A 21,300-nucleotide genomic window follows, 5' to 3' on the forward strand; every position below is an offset into this window, starting at 1 on the left:
ATGAGCCCCTTGCATCGCTGGTGTGTCACTTCTTGTGACACACTGGCAGCGTAAAATATGCGCCACACTGCAACATACTTACGAAGTGGCACATCTAAGCAGATGTGTCACTTTGTAAACCCCCTTGCTACATTATACCTGCATAAGGTATAATGTATGTTGGGTGAGCGTTCTCCCGCAAAAAAGGGTAGTAGAAGTGGCGCAGTGAAATCTATCATATTTCACTATGCCACTTCTAGCACGCCACTGCGTCAAATCCTTACGCCTGCCTCACAACAGGCATAAGACTGATGCAGGCCCTTTCACATGGGGAGTCCCCCATGTGAAAGGACACATTTCTGGAGTTTCGTCTGTTTTCAGACACACTCCAGCAATACGTCAATTTTGCACCTACAGATACGTCAGGAATACTAATGTATCTGTAATTCCTTGCTACATGGAGCGCCGTACAGTAAATATGGCGCATCCATGGTGTCGTAAGGATGGCACTATGAAAGGTTTTGCATTGCTGGTTTCCCCCAGCGATGCAACAACTTCATAAATGAGGCCCAACCTTATTCTACTATACCGAGTTGAAGCTCATCTTAAAATACCACGTCAGTCAATATCTCTGCAGTGAATCTCCAGATAGGGAGCCGCCAATTCCAGTTTAGGAGGTGAAGCTCCAACTATACTGGTGAGTGATCAGAGAGTGAGCATGGAAGGTATGAGACAGTTGTTGTTTGTGTGGCTACCTCCCTAGATACTAACCAGAAATCTATGTGTGATGGAAAGTCATGGGAGGAGGAGTAAAATGAATACCTGCTTTCATCTCCATGCCTCTGCTGGCCTCTAAGTCCAGTATCTCCATCACCAGTCCCAGTGTCTGGGGTCGAGGTCACCCCAATGCGATTTATAAACTTCCAGATTAATTGTTAGATTTAGACCACCAAATTCCAGTTTAATTTCTGGCTTTATTAAGCATATCTTCAAAAAGGCAGAGAGTCCACATTAGGGCCCATATTTACTAAGAAATCACGCAACACAGCAAGTAAAGTTGATGCATGGCGTTGAGTGAATGGGAGAGAGCAGAACAGTGGCATATCTGCTAAGAAGGCACTGTTCTGCTCTCTTCCTGCACTGGCGCACTTTATGCTGCCATGCGTTGCTGAAGGGAGTTTGCATTGTGGCAAGCATAGGTTTTGTACAGGAAGGAGTCCCTTTCTGTACACAAAATATGCTTTAAGAAATTGCCCTCTTTTTATATGTGCTGTAGAATGCAGGATGCATGCAAAGAGGGAAAAATGAGGAGAAATGAAAACATTTCCTCTCTCTATGCCTGCTTCAAGCAGGTGCAGTAGTTTGGTGCAAGACCCGGTCTGCAATTTTTTGCAAACAAAGATTTGTGTCAAAGCCCATGGGTGGTTGCATGGGAACGCCCATGCACCACCCATGGAATGTCCCCTTGATGCAAAGTAACCTAAGGTAGCGCATTGCACATCTTTGCATTACTTTCATTACAGTCCAATGCAAACTAAGCCATCCTAAAGTCTGGTGATTTGCAGAGCAATATGCACCCCTCACCCCTGGTTCCCCGAAAAAAGCAACCGTGCCCCGTGCAGGTAAGTGAGTTTTACCTGCACGGGCCGCAGCTGAAAAAAAGCTATTCATAAAGGTAACTTTACACATCAAGAGAGTACATTTGCATGTTCCCACCCCATCAAATTTGGGGTGGATTCAGAAAAAATATCAAATACAACTAAATGTTTATATTTTAGTGACTTTAGAACCATATCTTATGTTCTGCACAGTTGGTGGAGACCTCCATAAGCAGGAGCAGGCTAGTAATGTCTCTATGGTAAAGTACAGGAAAATTAACAAAAGTTTATTAAACTTTTAAAAATATGAAAACAATATGTATGTTAAATGTTACTGTGAACTTATATATAACTTTTTTAAATGTAGAATATTTTTGATAAAATGATCCTGCAAAATTGACTAAAACTAAAATTACATTTTCATAAACGTAAGTATATTAAATCAAATTAAAATCATTTTTAAAGGCTTTCTTGAAAACATTAAATCCACTTAAAGTAAAATATTCATGTTTATTTATTATGTATTTAGTATGTACTAAAAGTTATTTAGAAAGTTTAATATAATTGATTTGAATATAAAATTAAATTGATATTTATTTTTTAAATTGAAAATATTTTAAAAAGTAACATTTATTTATATTTATATTCAATTTTTTTAACATTAAAATTATCTTATATTTATTTTCAAAAATTAAAATGAGTTAATTTGTTTTAACATTATGTCCTATGGGGTAAATGTTCTAAATCCCTACCTCCATTATTTTTTATTAGAGGGTGTTGGAGCACCAGTGGTTGGCCATGTATGGTGCTGAACGTACTCCAGTTCTGAGCTTTTACGACAGATTTTTAATTTTTTTTTTGTTATATTACCTGTAGAAGCGAATTTTTTGAATAGCAATGGGCTACTCTTTTATAGAAGGGGTTTGTCTGCCCCACTCTAAATCCCTTCCAATCTCTTCCTTTATCCCTACTTACTCCTCCCCATTTTCCAGCCACTCCCCTGTACCATATTTACTACTGAAACATTCCTACGTGTGCAGAGATGTCTGCAGTCGGTGCCGAGATCTCTACGTATAAAAGATAGAAGATGTAGAGGCGGAGTCCTCCTCATGTAGGTTTGTGAATAGCATTTTGTAGTACGTTAGTAGTACAATTGTAATATAACAAAGCAGGATACAAAATGCATTTTGTGAATAGGCCCTGTAGTATTTAAGTTGCTTTGAAAGAACCATATCACCTTATAGAATTATAGAGTGCAACCAGATTCATTCCAGGTACACTTTTATGTAAATCATTTGAAATATCCATAAGAGGCATCAACACATTTCATCTCTTTGCAATCAATGTAGTGTGTCTTTGTCAAGATGAGTGTTGAACCCTTCAGAGCACTGTGCAGTTTTAGCCATAGGCATTCTCAATACTGCAATTCCACATATGTAATCACTTTGCTATTTTCTTCTTTATTCGTCTATGCAAGGGGCAAGGAGGTTTAAATATCATATTGTGGTATCTTTAGGAAATAATCTTACTGAAATCTGATTAGGCGGACATTGAAACAGACACATTCTGTTCAGCGAAGGAGGAATGGATTGTCGAGCAGGGTCAAAAGACACAGAAAATGTTTGACAGCATACAGTGAAAGGACATCAAACACAAATGTTGGCCCTAATTTTGAGTTTAAGTGTGATTACACAAGGGTTAATTTCAGTACACTCTGGTTTCCATTATGGGTTTATTCCTCTGAGATTTATTTACATAGACGACATTGACTCACTGCAAAGTCCTCTGCAAATTGTGAAAATTATTTTCTTTGTGCACTGCTCTGGATTAGTAAGCAGATAAATAAGTTATCTCCAACTCGGTTTGAAATTTCTTCATATTTTTAGTAACAGAGAATTACACACGATGGCCCATATTGCACCATGTATCAGAAACACAGATGTATAGATACACTCTATTGAGGCTCTAAACACTGCTAGCTAATGTTTACTTCTGTTTTTTTCTTTCTTTAAATTTGGAAAATATTAACTTTGGACCCGATTCACAAAAGTAATCTGAGACAAAATCCTAACTTTACGACTTTCGGTATTCACAAAAGGCATTTAGTAGTAGTAAAGTTAGGATTCCTAACTTTACTACTACTGAAATGAGAAAAATCCTAACTTTACGGCTTTTGATATTCACAAAAGGTATTTACTAGTAGTAAAGTTAGGAATCCTATTTCTCCTCATTTCTCCCTCTTTCTAAGTGTGCTGCATTCTGGTGCACCTTGCTGCACAAAATTAATCCTGCATGCAACACAGACATACTTGCACCATGGTGCAAGGTTGCCTGTGTTGGTCTTAGGCAGCCAAAAGGCGTCAGCCCAGGAAAAAAGACAAGAATGTGCTGTATTCTTTTAAACATGCGGTATTCCTTCCCTTTTCCTGTCAAGCAGCGCAGGACAATGTCATAAATATGCCCCATAGTGATGTGCGTGATTAGTGCATTATACACAGACTGAACTTAAACAGTGCTCAAGGGAACAATATATAATGCAATACGTATGTTTCAATCTATAAGCGTTGATAGCAAAGAATCCAGGACATTTTTCAGATATGAAATATTTGGACCTTGGTGATCTCTACTAGACCACTATCAATGGCAGAATAGTAGAATTGATCAACTTGTCTACAGACATAATGCACATGCCCTTGACGGAAGGTCAACCAAACAAAGTTTGTTTTTTAGTGTCCTTCAAACAAGCACATCTAGTATCAAGAAAGAGTCGTAGGATTCAATTGATACATTTAGCAGACATATGGTATGACTATTTCTTAGCGCCGGGAACAAATATTATTAAAAACCAAATACACACCCGTCACCACCGAGGACTGTGCTTTTTAAGGTCTAAATGTACTTAATAATATTAATATTGACGTTTCCAAAAAGGGTAGCCATAGCCCCCTTCGTGTTTTCGACCCATAATATTTTCTGAGCAACTGATAATAGTGCCTGCGGATTTTAGTGCGCTTTATAAAAATATATCATATCATATGTACAACTTACGCTAACAGTGCTGGACTTACAGACTGCCATCATCACTTCTTTGCAGTGGGGTGTTGTTCTGTCAGCTATCTGGCCTTATGCTGTAGGTGAGTTCGTGAGTAAGTCATCAAGACAGTCTTTGAGGGATCAAAGGTGAGGAGAGCCTGCCTTGTCATGACATGAAAGGGATTAATACATGCAGTACGGTTCTCCAGCAGCAGCGCCTCTGTAGGGAGAGTGAAATGGGATACACATAGCTAGATACAGAAATAAACAGACAATGGATACTTAGCATAATGCATAGCATTGACTGATAGCTAGGCACAGACACAGAGGGAAAGCTTCATGGAGATGTAAACATAGAGAAGCTGGAAGGGTAGACACTAATGGTCTGTCTTATGTGTTTTCAATGTATACATTGGACCTTACAGATCTAAGGTGGAATAGATTTGGGGCAACAAAGAAGCTTGACTGAACAGGTAATTGCATGCAGAGTGTCTCTCTCTATGTGGCACAAGAGCTGCCCACTGTGCACCATTCTGTTTCTGCAGAAGCTGCACCCGGCCATTATGTCTCCACCACCCATCACCATTCACAGGCCAAATATGAGGCCCTTTTCAGGCGTTTCTTACAATCTGTAAACGAGCGGATAGTAAAAGATTATGTGCAGTGTTCAGGTGTGCTCCAGAGTACATTTTACCTGTGATCAATGTCTCCAATGACCAGTCTCAGGCCACCTGCTGGCCAAGAAATGCACCTACGTCCGGATTTTGCAAATAGGGAGTCAAATGGAATGGCATCTGATTGGCTTTCATTTTAATACCTTAGAGGCTTCAATTCTGCACTCTTTAAAATATAAAAAAAGAACAACAGGTACTGCATAAAAACGATGGGAGCCTTTTAAGGCTTTAATTTGTTTGCAAAACAGAAGGAAAGTCTGTGCACAATAAGTTACCCATATACATATGCAACATTAAAAATGTATTGGTCCAAACACTGGACCCAGTACCCAATGCCTACTTTCAAAGGAAAAGAAAAGTTAGGAGACTACCGAGGAGATGCAACTTCCTTCCAAGGCCACCAGTAAGCGACTTTGCAGTCGTGAGAAGATGTAAAGTCACAGAACGCAGTAAACTCATTTGTTTGTTGACTCTGTAGAACTAACCATTGTAGACTTCCCTATAAACAAAACTATTCTCTGAAGCATTATGGCACGTCATATTTTCAAAACTGTGTATCATGATCTTTTAGCACCATTCCCATTTAAATTCATTAGCTGTCATGCAAATACAGTAAATCTCAGATGTTCCTTGTGCATTATAAGTATGCAGATATTCAACCATGTACACATGTACAGTAGCACGTTTATATAGGCGCACACATATATACGTATTTGTGTGTGTGTGTGTATATATATATATATATATATATATATATATATATATATATATATATATATATCTGCATATTATCTACTGGCGGTCGCCAGTAGATAGTTATAGTTAGGATCGTGTTCCCATAGGAAATCTCAAAATTCTATTTTGAATAACTTTGGCGCCGGTTGACGAATCCTCGCAAAATTTTCAAAACAAATGGGGCGCTCCGCTCAGCTCCTACCCTGAAAGTCTCGGGGTGATTCGTCAAGCGGGGGCCAAGAAAAAAGGGGGGTCCCAAAACGCGTTTTCCCCATGCATTTTTCCATAGGACCTTTAGTCGAAGGTACAGCCCGAACGGCTGAACAGAATTACTTGAAATTTGGCAGAGAGGTAGTCCTCAGGTCAGGGAAGTGCCTTTTGCAGGTCTGGTGTCAATCTGTTCAGTATTTCCTGAGAAAATAGCATTTAAAAGCATATAAATATCTATATGCGCACACCGTGCGCAAGCGAAATTCTGATTGGTTGTTAGATGTCGGTAAACATTAGAATCGGTCGAAATCAGGAAGTGTCGGCCGCCATTTTGTCTCTCGCACTGAAAAGGAAAGGGGGAAAAAAGGGGGCAGGGAAGAGAGTTCCTGACCCCCTAGCCTTTGTCAGGGGGTCACAGAAGGACCCCCAAGGGGCAAAACAACTTTTTTTTTTTTTTAAACGCGGGGTATGTGCACGGTGTGCGCAGCGCACCGTGTGCCCAAAGCGCGCGCACGGTGCGCGCACTGTGAAAAACCTTGAAAAAAATAAATAAATAATAAATACATAACTTAGCATTTAAAAAAGCTTGCAAATTCACTTAAAAAACCATAGGTTTCACACAGGTTATAGTTAGGTGGATATTTCACTCGTAAAAAACCAATGAAATTCCCCTGTTATAGTTAGTTCAGATAACTATAACTCGCGCGACCACCACTCTATCACAAGGATGATGTCATCAGTGATGTCATGAGTGATGCCACTGACCATGTCATGAGTGATGTAATATGTGACGTCATGAGCAGTGGATTGCGGGCGCGCGAGTTATAGTTATCTGAACTAACTATAACGGGGGAATTTCATTGTTTTTTTACGAGTGAAATATCCACCTAACTATAACCTGTGTGAAACCTATGGTTTTTTTAAGTGAATTTGCAAGCTTTTTTAAATGCTAATTCCTAACTATAACGTGTGTGAAACCTATGGTTTTTTAAGTGAATATATATATATATATATTCACTGAACAAACCATAGGTTTCAGGGGTGTTATAGTTAGCTGGACTTTTCACTTGTACAAAACCATTGAAATTCCCCCGTTATAGTTAGTTCAGCTAACTATAACTCGCGCGCCCGCAATGCACTGCTGATGACGTCACATATTACATCACTCATGACATGGTCAGTGACATCACTCATGACATCACTGATGACATCTCAAATGACATCACTGATGACATCACTGATGACATCATCCAGTGAATGTGTGTTTTTCTGAAAATTAAATATGTTTTATATATGTATATCTCAAGGTCGATGGAAGAATAAATGGGTATATAAGTGTCTAAATGGATGATTTGTTTTTGAAAAATTGATTGTGTAACTGACTGATTAAGTGTATCATAGTGAATACATGGCTTAGTGAGTAATGTTTAAATATGTAAATGTCTGTATCAGTCTCTCACTTTGTGTATAAGTGGCTGCATGGGTTGGTGAGTAGCTACATGGGTGTCTATATAGGTTATTAGTTGGTTTTTTGAGTATCAGTCTGAGTGTCTGCATGGTTCGGTGGGGGGTATTACGTAGTGCATAGGTGCATGAATGAGTGACTCACTGTTTGTATGTGTTGAACACAGCATGTGTGCAGGACTGTATGGGTGGATGAGTGTGTGTATGGGTGTGTTAGTGAGTGAATGACTGTCTCAATAGTGTCTTTATGAGTAACTACATATGTTTTAAACTAGTATATGTGACTATTGGTGTATATATGTGAGTATATGTGAGAGTGAGAGATTGAAAGAGTTCCTGTATGAATAAGTATGTGTTTCTATAAGTGATTGTTTAAAAGACTAAGTATGTGTAAGTTTCCGTAGAAGTAAGTATGGTGGTGTGTGTATAACTGTATATGCAAGTAAATGTATGTTTGATTCTTTATTAGCATGAGTGACTATGTGTGTGAGTAACTCTATGGATGAGTGGCATTGTGTAACAGGATGTATAGGTGTATGAGTACATATGATGAGTGAGTACATGTATGAGTGACTGTATAGGACTGTTGGTGAATGAGTGGATGTGTATGTGGATCTTAGAATTACTGAAGAGGTTGTTGTAACTGGTATTGGTATGTCCATTGTTTTGAAAATTTTAGTCTCTATTTTTGAATGTGTGTATCAAAGGTTATATTAGGGTGAGAGGAGGTCTGCCACTCTATCACAAGGATGATGTCATCAGTGATGTCATCAGTGATGTCATTTGAGATGTCATCAGTGATGTCATGAGTGATGTCACTGACCATGTCATGAGTGATGTAATATGTGACGTCATCAGCAGTGCATTGCGGGCGCGCGAGTTATAGTTAGCTGAACTAACTATAACGGGGGAATTTCAATGGTTTTGTACAAGTGAAAAGTCCAGCTAACTATAACACCCCTGAAACCTATGGTTTGTTCAGTGAATTTCTGAGGTTTTTTAAATGCTAATTCCTAACTATAACGTGCCTGAAACCTATGGTTTTTTCTGTGAATTTCAAAGGTTTTTTAAATGCTAATTTCTAACTATGCCTACAGAGATAGGACATGTTAAGAAAGAAGAAAAAATGCACAGAAAGAAACAAAAGAAGTGCAGAAAGAAGCAACAGAAGTCCTCAAATACGAAGATAAGTGCAGGAAGAAGGATAACGTGCAGAAAGAACAAAAAGAAGAGCAGAAAGAAGCCTTGTTGCAAAATCATCATGTACCCTCAACTTTTTCAGACGGATACTGGTGGTAACTGAGTCTGACTAACCAGTCCTAGAGCCAGAGCTATGTTAAAAAACACTTAGAATACAGTGAAAACACCTACATACACTAGGGAACATTATGCGTTGGGGTCCCCCTGTGATTAGCATGACCTCCTCTGTAAGCCCCTAGTGTATAATAGGGCATGGGGATTAAAACTACCTCTTAAAACAGGCCACAGGGCGTTTTTGCACACGTTAACTCAGGCCCCGTCCCCTCCCTTCACCACTGTGTAAACACGCCCTGTGTCCATTTTTAGTTGGGAGATTAAGTTCATTTGAATCCTGAGGGTCCCTAGGGTCCAACTAGCCCACTAGGTACCTCCAGTAAGTGCCACAGAGCTGCGTTGCAGAGAGGTGTAAAAAGTGGCACGGCCTGGACCACCTCTCTGCAATGCAGCTCAGTGGCGCTTACTGGAAGCACTTGGTGGGCTAGTTAGCCCCAGGGGCCCTCAGTATTGAAGGGAAATTATATCCCCAATTTAAAACGTGCCATAGTGCGTGTTTGCACACGTCACCTCAGGCCCCGTCCCCTCCCTTCACCACTGTGTAAACGCGCCCTGTGGCTGTTCTAAGTTGAGAGATTAAGTCCCCCTGAATCCTAAGGGTCCCTAGGGTCAAACTAGACCACTAGGTACCTCCAGTAAGTGCCACAGAGCTGCGTTGCAGAGAGGTGTAAAAAGGGGCTTGGCCTCAGAACACCTGGCTGCAGCGCAGCTCCCTGGCGCATACTGGAGATGCCTGTTGGGGGCGCGTTTGCAGAGTGCTGCACGGAGGGGGCATGGCCTCCGGCACGATGCCAGTCTTTTATTTATTTTAGTTTTTTAAGAAGGGGGGCTGTTTGGTTCCCCTTCTTATTCTAATTTATTGGCCCTGATGACCCCATCCCCCAGGGCCAGTCTACTAATTATATTTTTTTGACCCCAATCCCCAGGGCCGGCCACTGTTTTGTATTATTTTTAAAAAATATATATTTATAGACACACCTAGGACATGCTGGACAAACCGTACGTACCTATCACCATGTCGATTTGCGTGATATTCATTAAAAGGCGACTATGCATGCAATGAATCCACGTGGAATGTATTTACACCACTAGTGAAGCTCTGACATGTCTGATGCCCTACCGTGCCTAATCCTGGTAGACACCCTTGTCGTTTATTTATACAAACATGGGTAGCTATTGACGGGCACATTTAATACACATGCACACCAAGCCATTCAAAGGGGATTCGACAAAAATTCGACCAAAACTATGCAAGAAACCCCCCTCACGGTTAATAAAACACACATCCACTGCCGGATGTGTAATACTTTTTATTTTACTCTCTGGAAAGGGGACGAACATCACTTGAGAGTCACAGCGTGCTCCTGACAGAGCCCAATGCTGTGTTACACCCACCATTGCCTGCCGAGTGCCACACACCTCTGTGTTGTATTCCACTAGCTAGTGCATATGCTATGACACTCTCTAGCCCATGTGCACTGTAACACCACCCCGTGAATATGTCATGCCACACTTGTCTTCGCACGGGTTATATTGCCCCATCTAACGTGCCTTTCTCGATGCCTATGTTATAACGCACAGTGCTATGCCATACATATTACAATCTGGGATCCATATCTTTGTCACAGTGCATATGCAACGTTACACTCCCCAGCACATATTTTATATTACAACTTTAGAGACTAGTTAGGTTACACAACACTGCCCTGTGCATATTACACTCCAAGGCGCATATCGCATAGCACGCGCTAGTGCCTGTGCTATCTCGCGCTCTCCAATGAATCTGTCATTGCGCACAATGTATTGCATATTATATTTCACGCCCGGTTCATCTTATATCACACTTTTTGGTGCATAGTTTATACCATACACTATCGTGCTCTCAGGACTATGTTCTATATAACACTGTGTTCACCTACCCTTTTCACGGGCATTACATTTTGCGATAGGGGGTGGAGGGTCAGGGGTTGTTTCTGCCAAGTGAGCCCGGAGTCACAGTCACAAACGTCCTCTTCTTCCTGAATAAAAGTGAGATTATGCTGCATACTTGTTCATATTTTAAGTAGTTCGCACAGACACAATGTTTTAAAAACAATAAAGTTCCTAATACCCGCCTTCTCTGAACAGTTAGCTTGCTGCCCCATCCCCTTCCTCCCTATCCTCTGTTGTGTGAATCCAGGGACTAGCCTCCTCCCTCCTGCCATGCATGGTCTGATGTGCTGCCACTGCCCTCAATTTAGTATGATGTACCAGTCCACTCCTCCTGCCCTCCATTGCCCAATTCTATGCCCCATCATTGACCTCCTGCTTAAACTCTGTGCTTAGCTTGCTGCCCCTATTCTCCTTCCCCCTGCCCTCCGATGTCTTTGTGCATGCCCCTGCTCCATCCTTTTTGCCCACCATGTCCCATGGACCTGCCACTCCTATCTACTCTGAGTGTTCTGTTGAGCTGCCACTCCCCTCCCACCTGCCTAGCATTGTCAGATGACTTTAACCTGTCCCTGCCACCTCCACCCTGCCTGTCTACATGCCATGCCCCTATCCTCTTCCTCCTGTCCTACATGGTCCATTGTACTGCCACACCCTTCTGCCCTCCCTGGTCTGTTGTGCTGCAACTGCTCCTCCTGCCTGCCCCGTGTGGTCTGTTGTGAGGTCCCTTCCCCTGAACTTTCTTGTCTGTGCACAGGTCCTGACCCTTCCTTCTATCCTCCATCGTCCTTTGTGCATGCCCCTCCACCCTCCTTCTTGCCCATCATAGCCATTGTGCTGCCACTAACCCTCCCACTTGCCATGCATGGTCTTCTGTGCTGCCATGGCCCCTCCCACCTTCCCTGTGTGGTCAGTTAGCTGCCCCTGACCCCCTCCCACCTTCCCTCCATGGTCTGTGTGTATGCCATCACAGTCTCACTGTTGCTCTTCATGGTGTGTCTTGCTTCTAGTGCCCATCCTGCCTGACCTCCATGGCTATCTTGCTGCTCCTGCCCTGCCCCCTTGCCCCCAGCCCTACTCCCTCCCTCCTGGCTTGTCTGTTCCATTGTAATGCCCCTGATCCGTCCCTCCTGCCCTTTATGGTCTGTTATACTGCAGCTTTCTCTCCTGTCTGTCCATTATGGTCAGCTAGCTACCATTGCCTCTTGCCCCTCTGTTCTCTGTTGTCCATGTGCATGGTCCTGTCCCCTCCCTCTTGCTTTCTATGGATTGTTGTGCTGCACTCCCGTCCTGCATGCCCTGTGTGGTGTATTGTGCTGCTGCAAACCCTGATGCCTGCCCTGCAGGGTCAGTTTGGTGCACCTCTCCATGTCCCTCCTGTCCTCTGTTATCCAAGTCCATGTCCCTATCCCATTTCCTTCCATGATCCAATGTACCATACTTGCGAACATTTTGAACTTGGTAAGAGGGAGATTTTGAAAAAAAACTGGGGTATTGATTTTCCCCTTTGAGTTACATTGAAAAAGAGGATATTGTAGACAGGAGACAGATCAAATAAAGCCCATTTGAGCTTAAAAACATTGGACGTTTCCTGGCTGAATCGGGTCTGTTGGCATGTTTGGTTGTACTACCATTGCCTCTTCCTTCTGCCCACAATGGTCTATTACATTGCCACAGCCTTGAAGGAGGGTAGATTTTGTATCACAGGGGGCCCCTGGCCCGTTCTGTCCACACCTGAAGTATGAGACCCTTGTCCTTGCCCTGCCAGCTGCATTTGTAGGCCGTATTAAATTGACCAGCGGGTCCTGTGTTGCTATATAATTATCCTGAGACATCCTTACCACTCAGCCAGCATAAAACCCCTGTGTAGGCCCTTCTGTTCAATATGTAGGCCTCTTTGTTAAATTGACTATAGCTCTGCAATTTTAGTGTATAGCAGTCTGAAGGCAGGTCTGCGAGGCCTTCTGATCCAAACTAGTAGCCCCCACCCTACCCGAGTGCTCCGTGCTCGGTATCAAAGTTCAACATCCCCCTGAAGCTGTCGACATACAGTAGGCTGCATCCTGGACTGGTACTTGCTTCCTGGGCAGGTTTCCCGCTTTTAAGGAAGTGGCAACCGCAGAGCGTCAAGTTAGGAGAACTGAGGAGATTTTATACATGAATATATTGAATTCCCGTACAATACCCATTATTTTCTGCTTGCTCTATGGAACTTACGATAAGCGATTGGCCTGAGAGACTGACCTTTTCACCCAGTCCATTGTCAGCATTAAGTGGGTAAATGACGAAATGTCTGGTAAAATCTGCAGACGAAGCTTTTGGGTAGCATACGTAGGTAGATGTAGCGTGCAAAGGAGCCCACAAAATGATATAAAAAGGGAGCACCCACAGATATCGACGGACTACCTCGCCGTCTGTATGTAGGTTAACAGGCAGTGCAGGTTTTCCCCAAGAGCTGGGAGCTCTTGTCTTCCTTTGCTTAAAATGTCTTGCTCTGCTTTGCTTGAAGTATCTTATTCTATTTTACCTATATGAAATGTCATGTTATGTTTAACCATTGTTCTCTTTACTTTTGCATTTAAAAGATTTTGTATTGTAATTGCAGGAATGCTTGCTCTAAGAGTAAACGTGAGTGTTCCTAGGTAACATTTTCCTTGGTGTAACTTGTTTCTCATGATGCATTTATAAATGTGTTTTCTCTCTCTCTCTGTCAGTACATTAATTGAGATACAGAGAATATTATGACAGCTGTATGATTATCTGGATTCTGTATTTTGTACTTTATGTCTCTATTCTGCGGTTTCTTTGAAGTTGCATCTTCTCATTAAACTGCCATTGTATTCTGCCTCCAATTCCATGTCTCATATGTCTGTTTTCTTCATTTTTGGAGCAAGCGTTCCTAGGCACCCCGGCTCAAATTAAGGTGCCCCTTTTGTCCCTGACTCACTCTCCTGCTCAGTTCTGTGGTGGCTCCCGGGGATCTGGGGACCGCCCCTAGCTTCCTTGACCCGTAATAGATCTTCCCTCCAACAGCCTCTCTTGCAAGTCCTGTATTGTTGGTTTGTTGCCCCTGCCCCCCTTTCCACTGCCCTCCATAGTCTGTTGTGCTTCCACGGCCCTTCCTGCCTGCTCAGTGTGGTTAAATTGTTGCCTTTGCACCCTCCTACCTGCCTTCAATTTTCAGAGTCCGTGCCCCTGGCCTCTGCCTCTCAACAGTATCCTAATGAACAACTAGATTGCTAACATTCTATATTTATTACAAAAGTGTGGAACGCCTGACATCATCTTGATGTAATCAAAACTGTAATACCTAGAGCATTTCCTTTAGAAATTACATATATGAGAGGGTCTTATTGGCATCAAAATTATTGTTAGTGCTCTAAAAGACTAAAATAAGGACATATTTTCTGAGTTTTCAAATAGCGACAAAGCACTTTTAAATTATTTGTTATCTTTATGTTTTTTTATCCAGTTGACCACTTGATTAAATGTTGCACTTAGGGGAGAGGATGTGGTGTTACTTCCAGAACTGCAGACTTTGCAACTGGGGAACCAGGTTGAAGTTTCTGCTTCAGCTCGACATTCTGTGATTCTGGTCAAATCACTTAGTCTCCCCATGTCTACAACCAAAATGAATTTGTTCTTGTGTGATGTAACCAATGCTCATGTAAAGCACTCCAATACCTGACAAGTCTGCACTATATAACACTGCAAAAACACAAAATAATAAGTGTTTTGCACACTTCTGTCATTGGGCTATATTTGGGCTACATCTGGGTGATTTTGGGCTACATTTGGGCTCTTTTGTCTCCGGTGGCCATCTTGGGAGATTTATTTGTTATGAAGTTTCCTAATTTCCTCATGTACTGCAGTCTCCTCAGTAGGAAATGCTTTCAGTTTTTTACTTTGATTCCATCATGAAGGTATTCAGATATGTCACACATTTGCCATAAATTCTGAATGTTAGCACTCTAGTTGCTCATTAGATCACTGTAGTAAAACTACTGCACCATGGAAGTCTGCTCCTGGTATTAAAAGTGCATGTTTCAGTCTGCATGTCAGAATTTTTTAATGAAATAGAAGAGGATTTGAGAAGTCACTCAAAATGTGCCCTCATTTTCTTTCTTCAGCATTAATCATAATTTCTATGGCAAAATGAACCTCCTCATTGTGTTCGTTTTTAAATTAAATGTTTTAAGTGTTACCAGTTTATTCCAATCAAGATGGCTTCAGGTGTGCCTTACTTTTGTCATAATGAAGACAGTAAGCGCTCTAGTTGTTTTTAAGAACATTCTGGGACATTCTGTCATTGGGCTATACTTGGGCTACATCTGGGTGATATTTGGGCTACATTTGGGCTCTTTTGTCTCTGGTGGCCATCTTGGGAGACTTATTTGTTATGAAGTTTCCTAATTTCCTCATTTACTGCAGTCTCCTCAGTAGGAAATACTTTCAGTTTTTTACTTTGATTCCATCAAGAAGGCATTCAGATGTGTCACACATTTGCCATAAATTCAGAATGTTAGCACTCTTTTTGCTCATTAGATCACTGTAGTAAAGCTACTGCTCACCAGGGAAAACTGCTGCTGGTATTGAAAGTGCATGTTTCAGTCTGCATGTCAGAATTTTTTTATGAAATAGAAGAGGATTTGAGAAGTCACTCAAAATGTGCCCTAATTTTTCTTTCTGCAGCACTAATCATACTTTTTATGGAAAAATGAACCCCCTCATTTTGTTCCTTTTTAAATTAAATGTTTTAAGAGTTACCACTTTAATCCAAGCAAGATGGCTTCAGGTGTGCCATACGTTTATCATAAGTAGGACTGTTAGCGCTCTAGTAGTTCTTTGGAACACTCTGGGAAGCTGCAGTAGAACACAAAGGAATCAACTGACAGTCTCTGCCCTTGTTGGATGTACATGTTTTACTGAGAATGTCAGACTTCATTCTCACATGACTGAGAAAGATAATGTGAATTTACAGAAAATAAGCTCTCAGTTTAGCCTATAGATCACCTTCCAAACCTCTGTGGTAAAAGCATGAGAAAATATTTTTCTCTCAATCATGATATCCCAGCAGAAGGCTTTTTCACATGGTGAAATCACCTTAGAACATACCACAATTCCTAAAATGAGTATGGTACCATCAACAAATGATTTATAATGTAACTAAAGTCTTAAAACCTTCTATTAACTGCAATGCTTTTTAATGAGGTGCTATCATGTAGATTGGTCCCAAGATGGCTGCCAACACTTCTTGGATGAAGTGCTGACAGCCAATCAGATCTCAGGATGAGATGTGTGGTTAGGCTCCGCCCACATATATATATGCTTTTAAATGCTATTTTCTCAGGAAATACTGAACAGATTTACACCAGACCTGCAAAAGGCACTTCCTTGACCTTATGGCAACCTCTCTGCCAAATTTCAAGTAATTCTGTTCTGCCGTTCGGGCTGTAGCTGTGTCTAAAGGTCCTATGGAAAAATGCATGGGGAAAACGCGTTTTGGGACCCCCCTTTTTTCTCGGCCCCTGCTTGACGAATCCCCCCGAGACTTTCAGGGTAGGAGCGGAGCGTAGCGCCCCACCTATTTTGAAAATTTCGCGAGGATTCGTCGACCGGCGCCAAAGTTATTCCAAATAGAATGTTGCGGATTTCCTATGGAAACAGGGTCCTAACTATAACTACCTACTGGCGACCGCCAGTAGGTAATATATACATATATATATATATATATTCCTCCACAGCTTGAATATTGTACGATCTCAGGACAAACAGACAGGTCACCAATATATGTTCCAAGTGTTTATTACACAATGCGTTTCGACTGTTAGCACAGCCTTGCTTACACACTCAGACACAGTCACACACAGACACAACTCACACACAGATGCACAAAGTAGAACATGCCATATCTTGCCAGTATTGGATCAGGCCATAACTTACGAGAGGCAAAGCCTCCCACAGATTATACTGCCCTTCCCCTCCCTTAACAATTAAAAAAAATAGCATATTACTTTCCGCAGATCGGCACGTATGGTGTATGCCATGCTGCTCTATCCCGTGGATAGTTATAAATACATGCATTTAAGCACAGCCAGAGCTCCCACTCATTGCGTAGGCCCATGATGGAAAGCAGTGAAGATCAGGAGTATGATGCTTCAGAAGAAGCACCTCATCCATGGTGATAACATTGGATTTGACCTTTGCATGGTTGTAATAAATGTCTGAATCTGTGTGTATGACTACATTTGCTCCAAATAACTTGTTTTAATGGGCCACATTTATTTTCATTAGCATGGCATAAATAGAAATATGAATACACTCAAACACATACTTCCGTATAATTTTGAATCTCCATATATTTTCAAAGTCAATACTTTAAACTACACGGCAGAATCTTAAAAAAATTATATTCTGTACAGCATATAAAAGGTATAAAAACATTCCACATTTCAAAACATTTTGTTAAGATTCCTTTTTATTCTTCCTCTTGTGTAGAAAAGGCACTGTCCGCTTTTTCTCTGATATGCTCCTGGGGTATCGGCTAATGCCCGGTGATCTCACTTCCGTCTCTTCCATTTCCTCCTGTACCGGAGTGAACTCGGGCTGAGGGAGACCAGGTTGATTAAAGGACTGTTGAACGTATGGATTTGGGTGACCATAAGGTCCGGGATTTAGGTATGGATTCTGTTCAACGCCGTAAGGGTCCTCTTGATCATACACTTGGTAGGAAGAATGTGGCATTTGCACTACAGGGTTGTCTTGATCTGTTGGATCACCGTATTCACCTTAAACCACCACCGCCAAGAGGATTCACAAGATTAGCATAGGAAAAAAGGCAGCAAAGAATCAAGGCAATTATCAGGTAAAACAAATGTTGTAAAAAAATTAAATACTATATTTTATTTACAATAAAATACTACACATAGAAAACAAACAAGATGTCAAGACAGACAGTTAGACCTACTTAGAATAATAACAACATAACTAATTTGCAGATTGGTGTCCCCTGATCTAAAGCGCCTTATGGCATTTCCCGGGGATGGCTCATGCCGCCATCTTTGAAATTGGTCAACCGAAAAGCACAGGAGCAGAAAAGTGGAGAATGAAAGGTTCCCTGAAAACATATGTCCACCTAGAAAAGAGCTGGTTGAGAACAGTTGGTGGGTTAAAGTGTGGTAGAGCTGGTTAGTCTTTGTTGTTGGGGAACAGCTTCTTGGGTTGTTCAGTCAACCGTTCTGAACTTCCACCGAAGTAAGAGGCCGATGTACCAGACTGAAACACTTGTCTCATTTCATGGCTGGTAGTCATTGTAAGGGATAATGCCTTAGCATCGGAAAGGAGCAAACGGAGAGAGCAAAACAGGAAAGAAATAACGTGAACAACAAAGAAAAAACATAACATATTAGTAACAGGCAAAGTACACGAAACTATAAACATCAGAAACACCTGTACTGTAAACATTTTGTAGCAGTCACCGTACTAGCAGTCACCGTACTATATTTATGTATTCATCAGTAGCGGCTCGTGGTGGGAGTGCTGCGGGGTGAGGCGAGGGAGGAGCAGGGTGAGGGGTAGTAAACTACAGCATACGGCCGAACAGAGGTAAGTAAACAAATAAATAAATAAAACTAATTCCATTGCGCGCGCTGCATTGCCAAATGCGATGCAGAGTCCGCAACAAAATTTGTTTTATTTATTTGTTTAGGCCATATTCCGTAGTTTACTACCCCCCTACCCTGCTCCTCCCCACCCGCCCCACCGCCCTGCAGCACTCCCACCACAAGCAGCTACTGGTATTCATGGATTGCTAACAGATTTATAGTTTCATACAGTCTCATATAATTTACTGTACAGATTAAATCAATGATGTTTCTACATGTTATCGGTTTTTGGTTTAATTGTGTGTTTGTGCACATGTTTGAGTGTATTTATTAACTATTAATATTACTTCCATCTATCGGATGAAGTGTAAGAAGATGCATGAAAGTAAGGCTATCAAAATAAATTGAATGGTACGATTTAAGGCCACTGCAAACAAAACATGACATGACATACACAACCAGTACAGCTCAAAGAAGAGTATTAGAGTGCAGCCGCGGCCCATGCAGGTAGGAGCGGTGGGCCTGGTTGTGGGGATTCGACAGACGACCATGAGGTAAAATTAAATAAATAATGAATTTTCCCTGGTCATCTGCCGAAACCCGCTCCCACCTGGCCCCACCGCTCTTACCTGCACTGGCTGTGGCTGTTAGAGTATACAGCAGAACAGATGGAGGAAACCGCAGACGTACAATCATAAGACAGTCAGACACATAACACGCTGTAGATGACATTGATCTACTCAGTTAGAACATATCTAGGAGAAGAACTTGTCAGGTATAATGCCTTTTTAAACAATTCCAGTGCTCTGCGGCAACACTTGTGCATTGTCAACTTTTAGCACCTTGCTAAGCCCAATTCTAAATATTTTTGCACCAATTAAGGAATAATAAGAGACTGGAAACGCCAAGAAAGCTCGGGTGCTGAATGGTAGTCATTGTGCTTTAATATGAGACCACTAATGTCAGCTCAGGCCTTAAATAACTGCAAACACTTCCCAATATCAGTCTAGAGCGACTAGAGACCTAATTTATTTAATCAAACACTAAAAAGAGTTACTTATTGCCATACACCATGTTTCACGCAAAATTGCAAATGTGCTTCAAACAAGCCTGTGCGTTCACTATGTTTCAATAAATCTATTCATTGAGTCATTCATTCACAACGTGGTTTAAAAATGCTTACTATATTTGATAAAATAATAGAATTTACCTCCAACACCGTAGCCGCCACAAGAGGAAGGGTCACAGTATCCAGGTGCGCCAGAAGGACCCATTGTACCAGGAGGACCTGCGTGACCAGGTGGACCGCGCTGCCCGGGTTGGCCAGGGGGGCCGGGACTCCCTACTCGGCTCTCACCTTGAGGTCCTGGGGATAGAGAGTTGGCCAACAGTTAGCATCATCGGTGTCAGTCACAATGTAATCTGGAGCTGCTTCATAGAGAAATGCAAACTGCACAGCATAGCAAGAGGTTTGGGAAATAGTACCTCCCTTCCCATCTACTCATAAGCTCAAAGCAAGACATTAGTTTCTGTCATCATTGCAGGATGTAAAGGGCTTACCTGCTGGACCGGGTGGCCCTCTGGGACCTTGTGTTCCAACACCTTGGCTACCCTTTTCTCCCCTTTCACCTTGCAAGCCTGTTAAAGTGTTGAACAGAATGTTAAAGGATGTGCTCCAACATACAGAAAACAGCTACAACATTACATAGAATAGTAGAAACAAAATACATCTCCGTAGGGTAACACTATCCAGTTAATCATTCATACTAAATATGTCTTTTAACACCTTTCACCACTATTGCAGATTCAAAAATTGTGCTGAACATCATATAAAGATATATTTACTTAAAATATTTACATACAGAACACCTTATCCGCAACTGTGCAAGTTAAGATCACTTTTTTGATTTGGGAAATGGAGGCGTGCTCGCCAATCTCTGCAAACAATGTAACATGTACTGCCTGGACCAGCTCATTTCTTAGCCATTTCCCTTCTCCACTTTTAAATGTTCCCTCACTTAACAAAATCCACCAGCCTCAAATTACATAATACACCCCTTCAGACCTTACATTGCCTCCTCTCCAGAACCTTGTAGACTTTCCTATCACCACACTTCAGTCTCCTGTTTTGTAAAATACTCTGCTACCTTTGTTTTAATGACAATTTAAATAATCATGTCCACTCAGACCTCCACTGCACATCAGCATCTCATTTAAGCCGCTCCTCTCTTGCAAACATTTTTACCCTCCTTTTGGCCAAATCCCCTGGTGTCTTCTAGGACTCCGCCACTCAATGAAGATCCTGTCCTTAATCACACTCCCCCTGGGGGCTCACATCTTTATCCATTCTAATATTTAAATAATGTTCAAATCAGTCCACAATCTGCCATCTTATCTGGCATGGGCGCCCCCTTTACAATTCTGGCTATTCCGCTTCAATCATGAACACAATCACAAACTCACTTCGCCTCATCCATTTACCTTCTAAAGAATCAATTCGTTGACTCTTTTGGGCTGCCTTCTCAATAACCTTTTCTTCAAGGTAAGAGCCGTGACGACCCTGAGCCTACCTGAGAGTTCTATTGTGGGAGCGCGTCTGCTCATCCATAACTTGAATATTTTCAACCATAAATGAGATGCAGATTCTTATATCTAAATAGTGTGAAAATATGGAAAACAGGAAATACCTCATGGGTCACACTGGGTGGCACACGTCACCCACAGCTTTATGGCTTATCGTGTTAAAGATTCACATGAGTG

The 21,300-nt window shown here is 41.7% G+C and overlaps 1 protein-coding gene across 3 annotated transcripts in view; it reads right to left on the reverse strand.

Annotated features, from left to right (window-relative positions):
* Positions 1–16,725: 16,725 nt before the first annotated feature.
* COL14A1 (collagen type XIV alpha 1 chain) overlaps positions 16,726–21,300 on the reverse strand; it is a 513,241-nt gene continuing 508,666 nt past the window's right edge. For 2 of the 3 annotated variants that reach the window (XM_085605041.1, XM_085605043.1), the window contains 3 exons: positions 20,101–20,178; positions 19,751–19,906; positions 16,726–17,724 (listed from right to left, as the gene is read on the reverse strand). In XM_085605041.1, the coding sequence (XP_085461167.1) occupies positions 17,402–17,724; positions 19,751–19,906; positions 20,101–20,178 (557 nt within the window). In that variant the 3' untranslated portion in view covers positions 16,726–17,401. Of the gene's footprint in view, positions 18,263–19,750; positions 19,907–20,100; positions 20,179–21,300 lie in introns of all 3 variants that reach the window. The other variant, XM_085605042.1, reaches the window with a different exon arrangement.

Source organism: Triturus cristatus, chromosome 5_1 (assembly GCF_964204655.1).
Source record: "Triturus cristatus chromosome 5_1, aTriCri1.1, whole genome shotgun sequence".
NCBI classification, from domain to species: domain Eukaryota; kingdom Metazoa; phylum Chordata; class Amphibia; order Caudata; family Salamandridae; genus Triturus; species Triturus cristatus.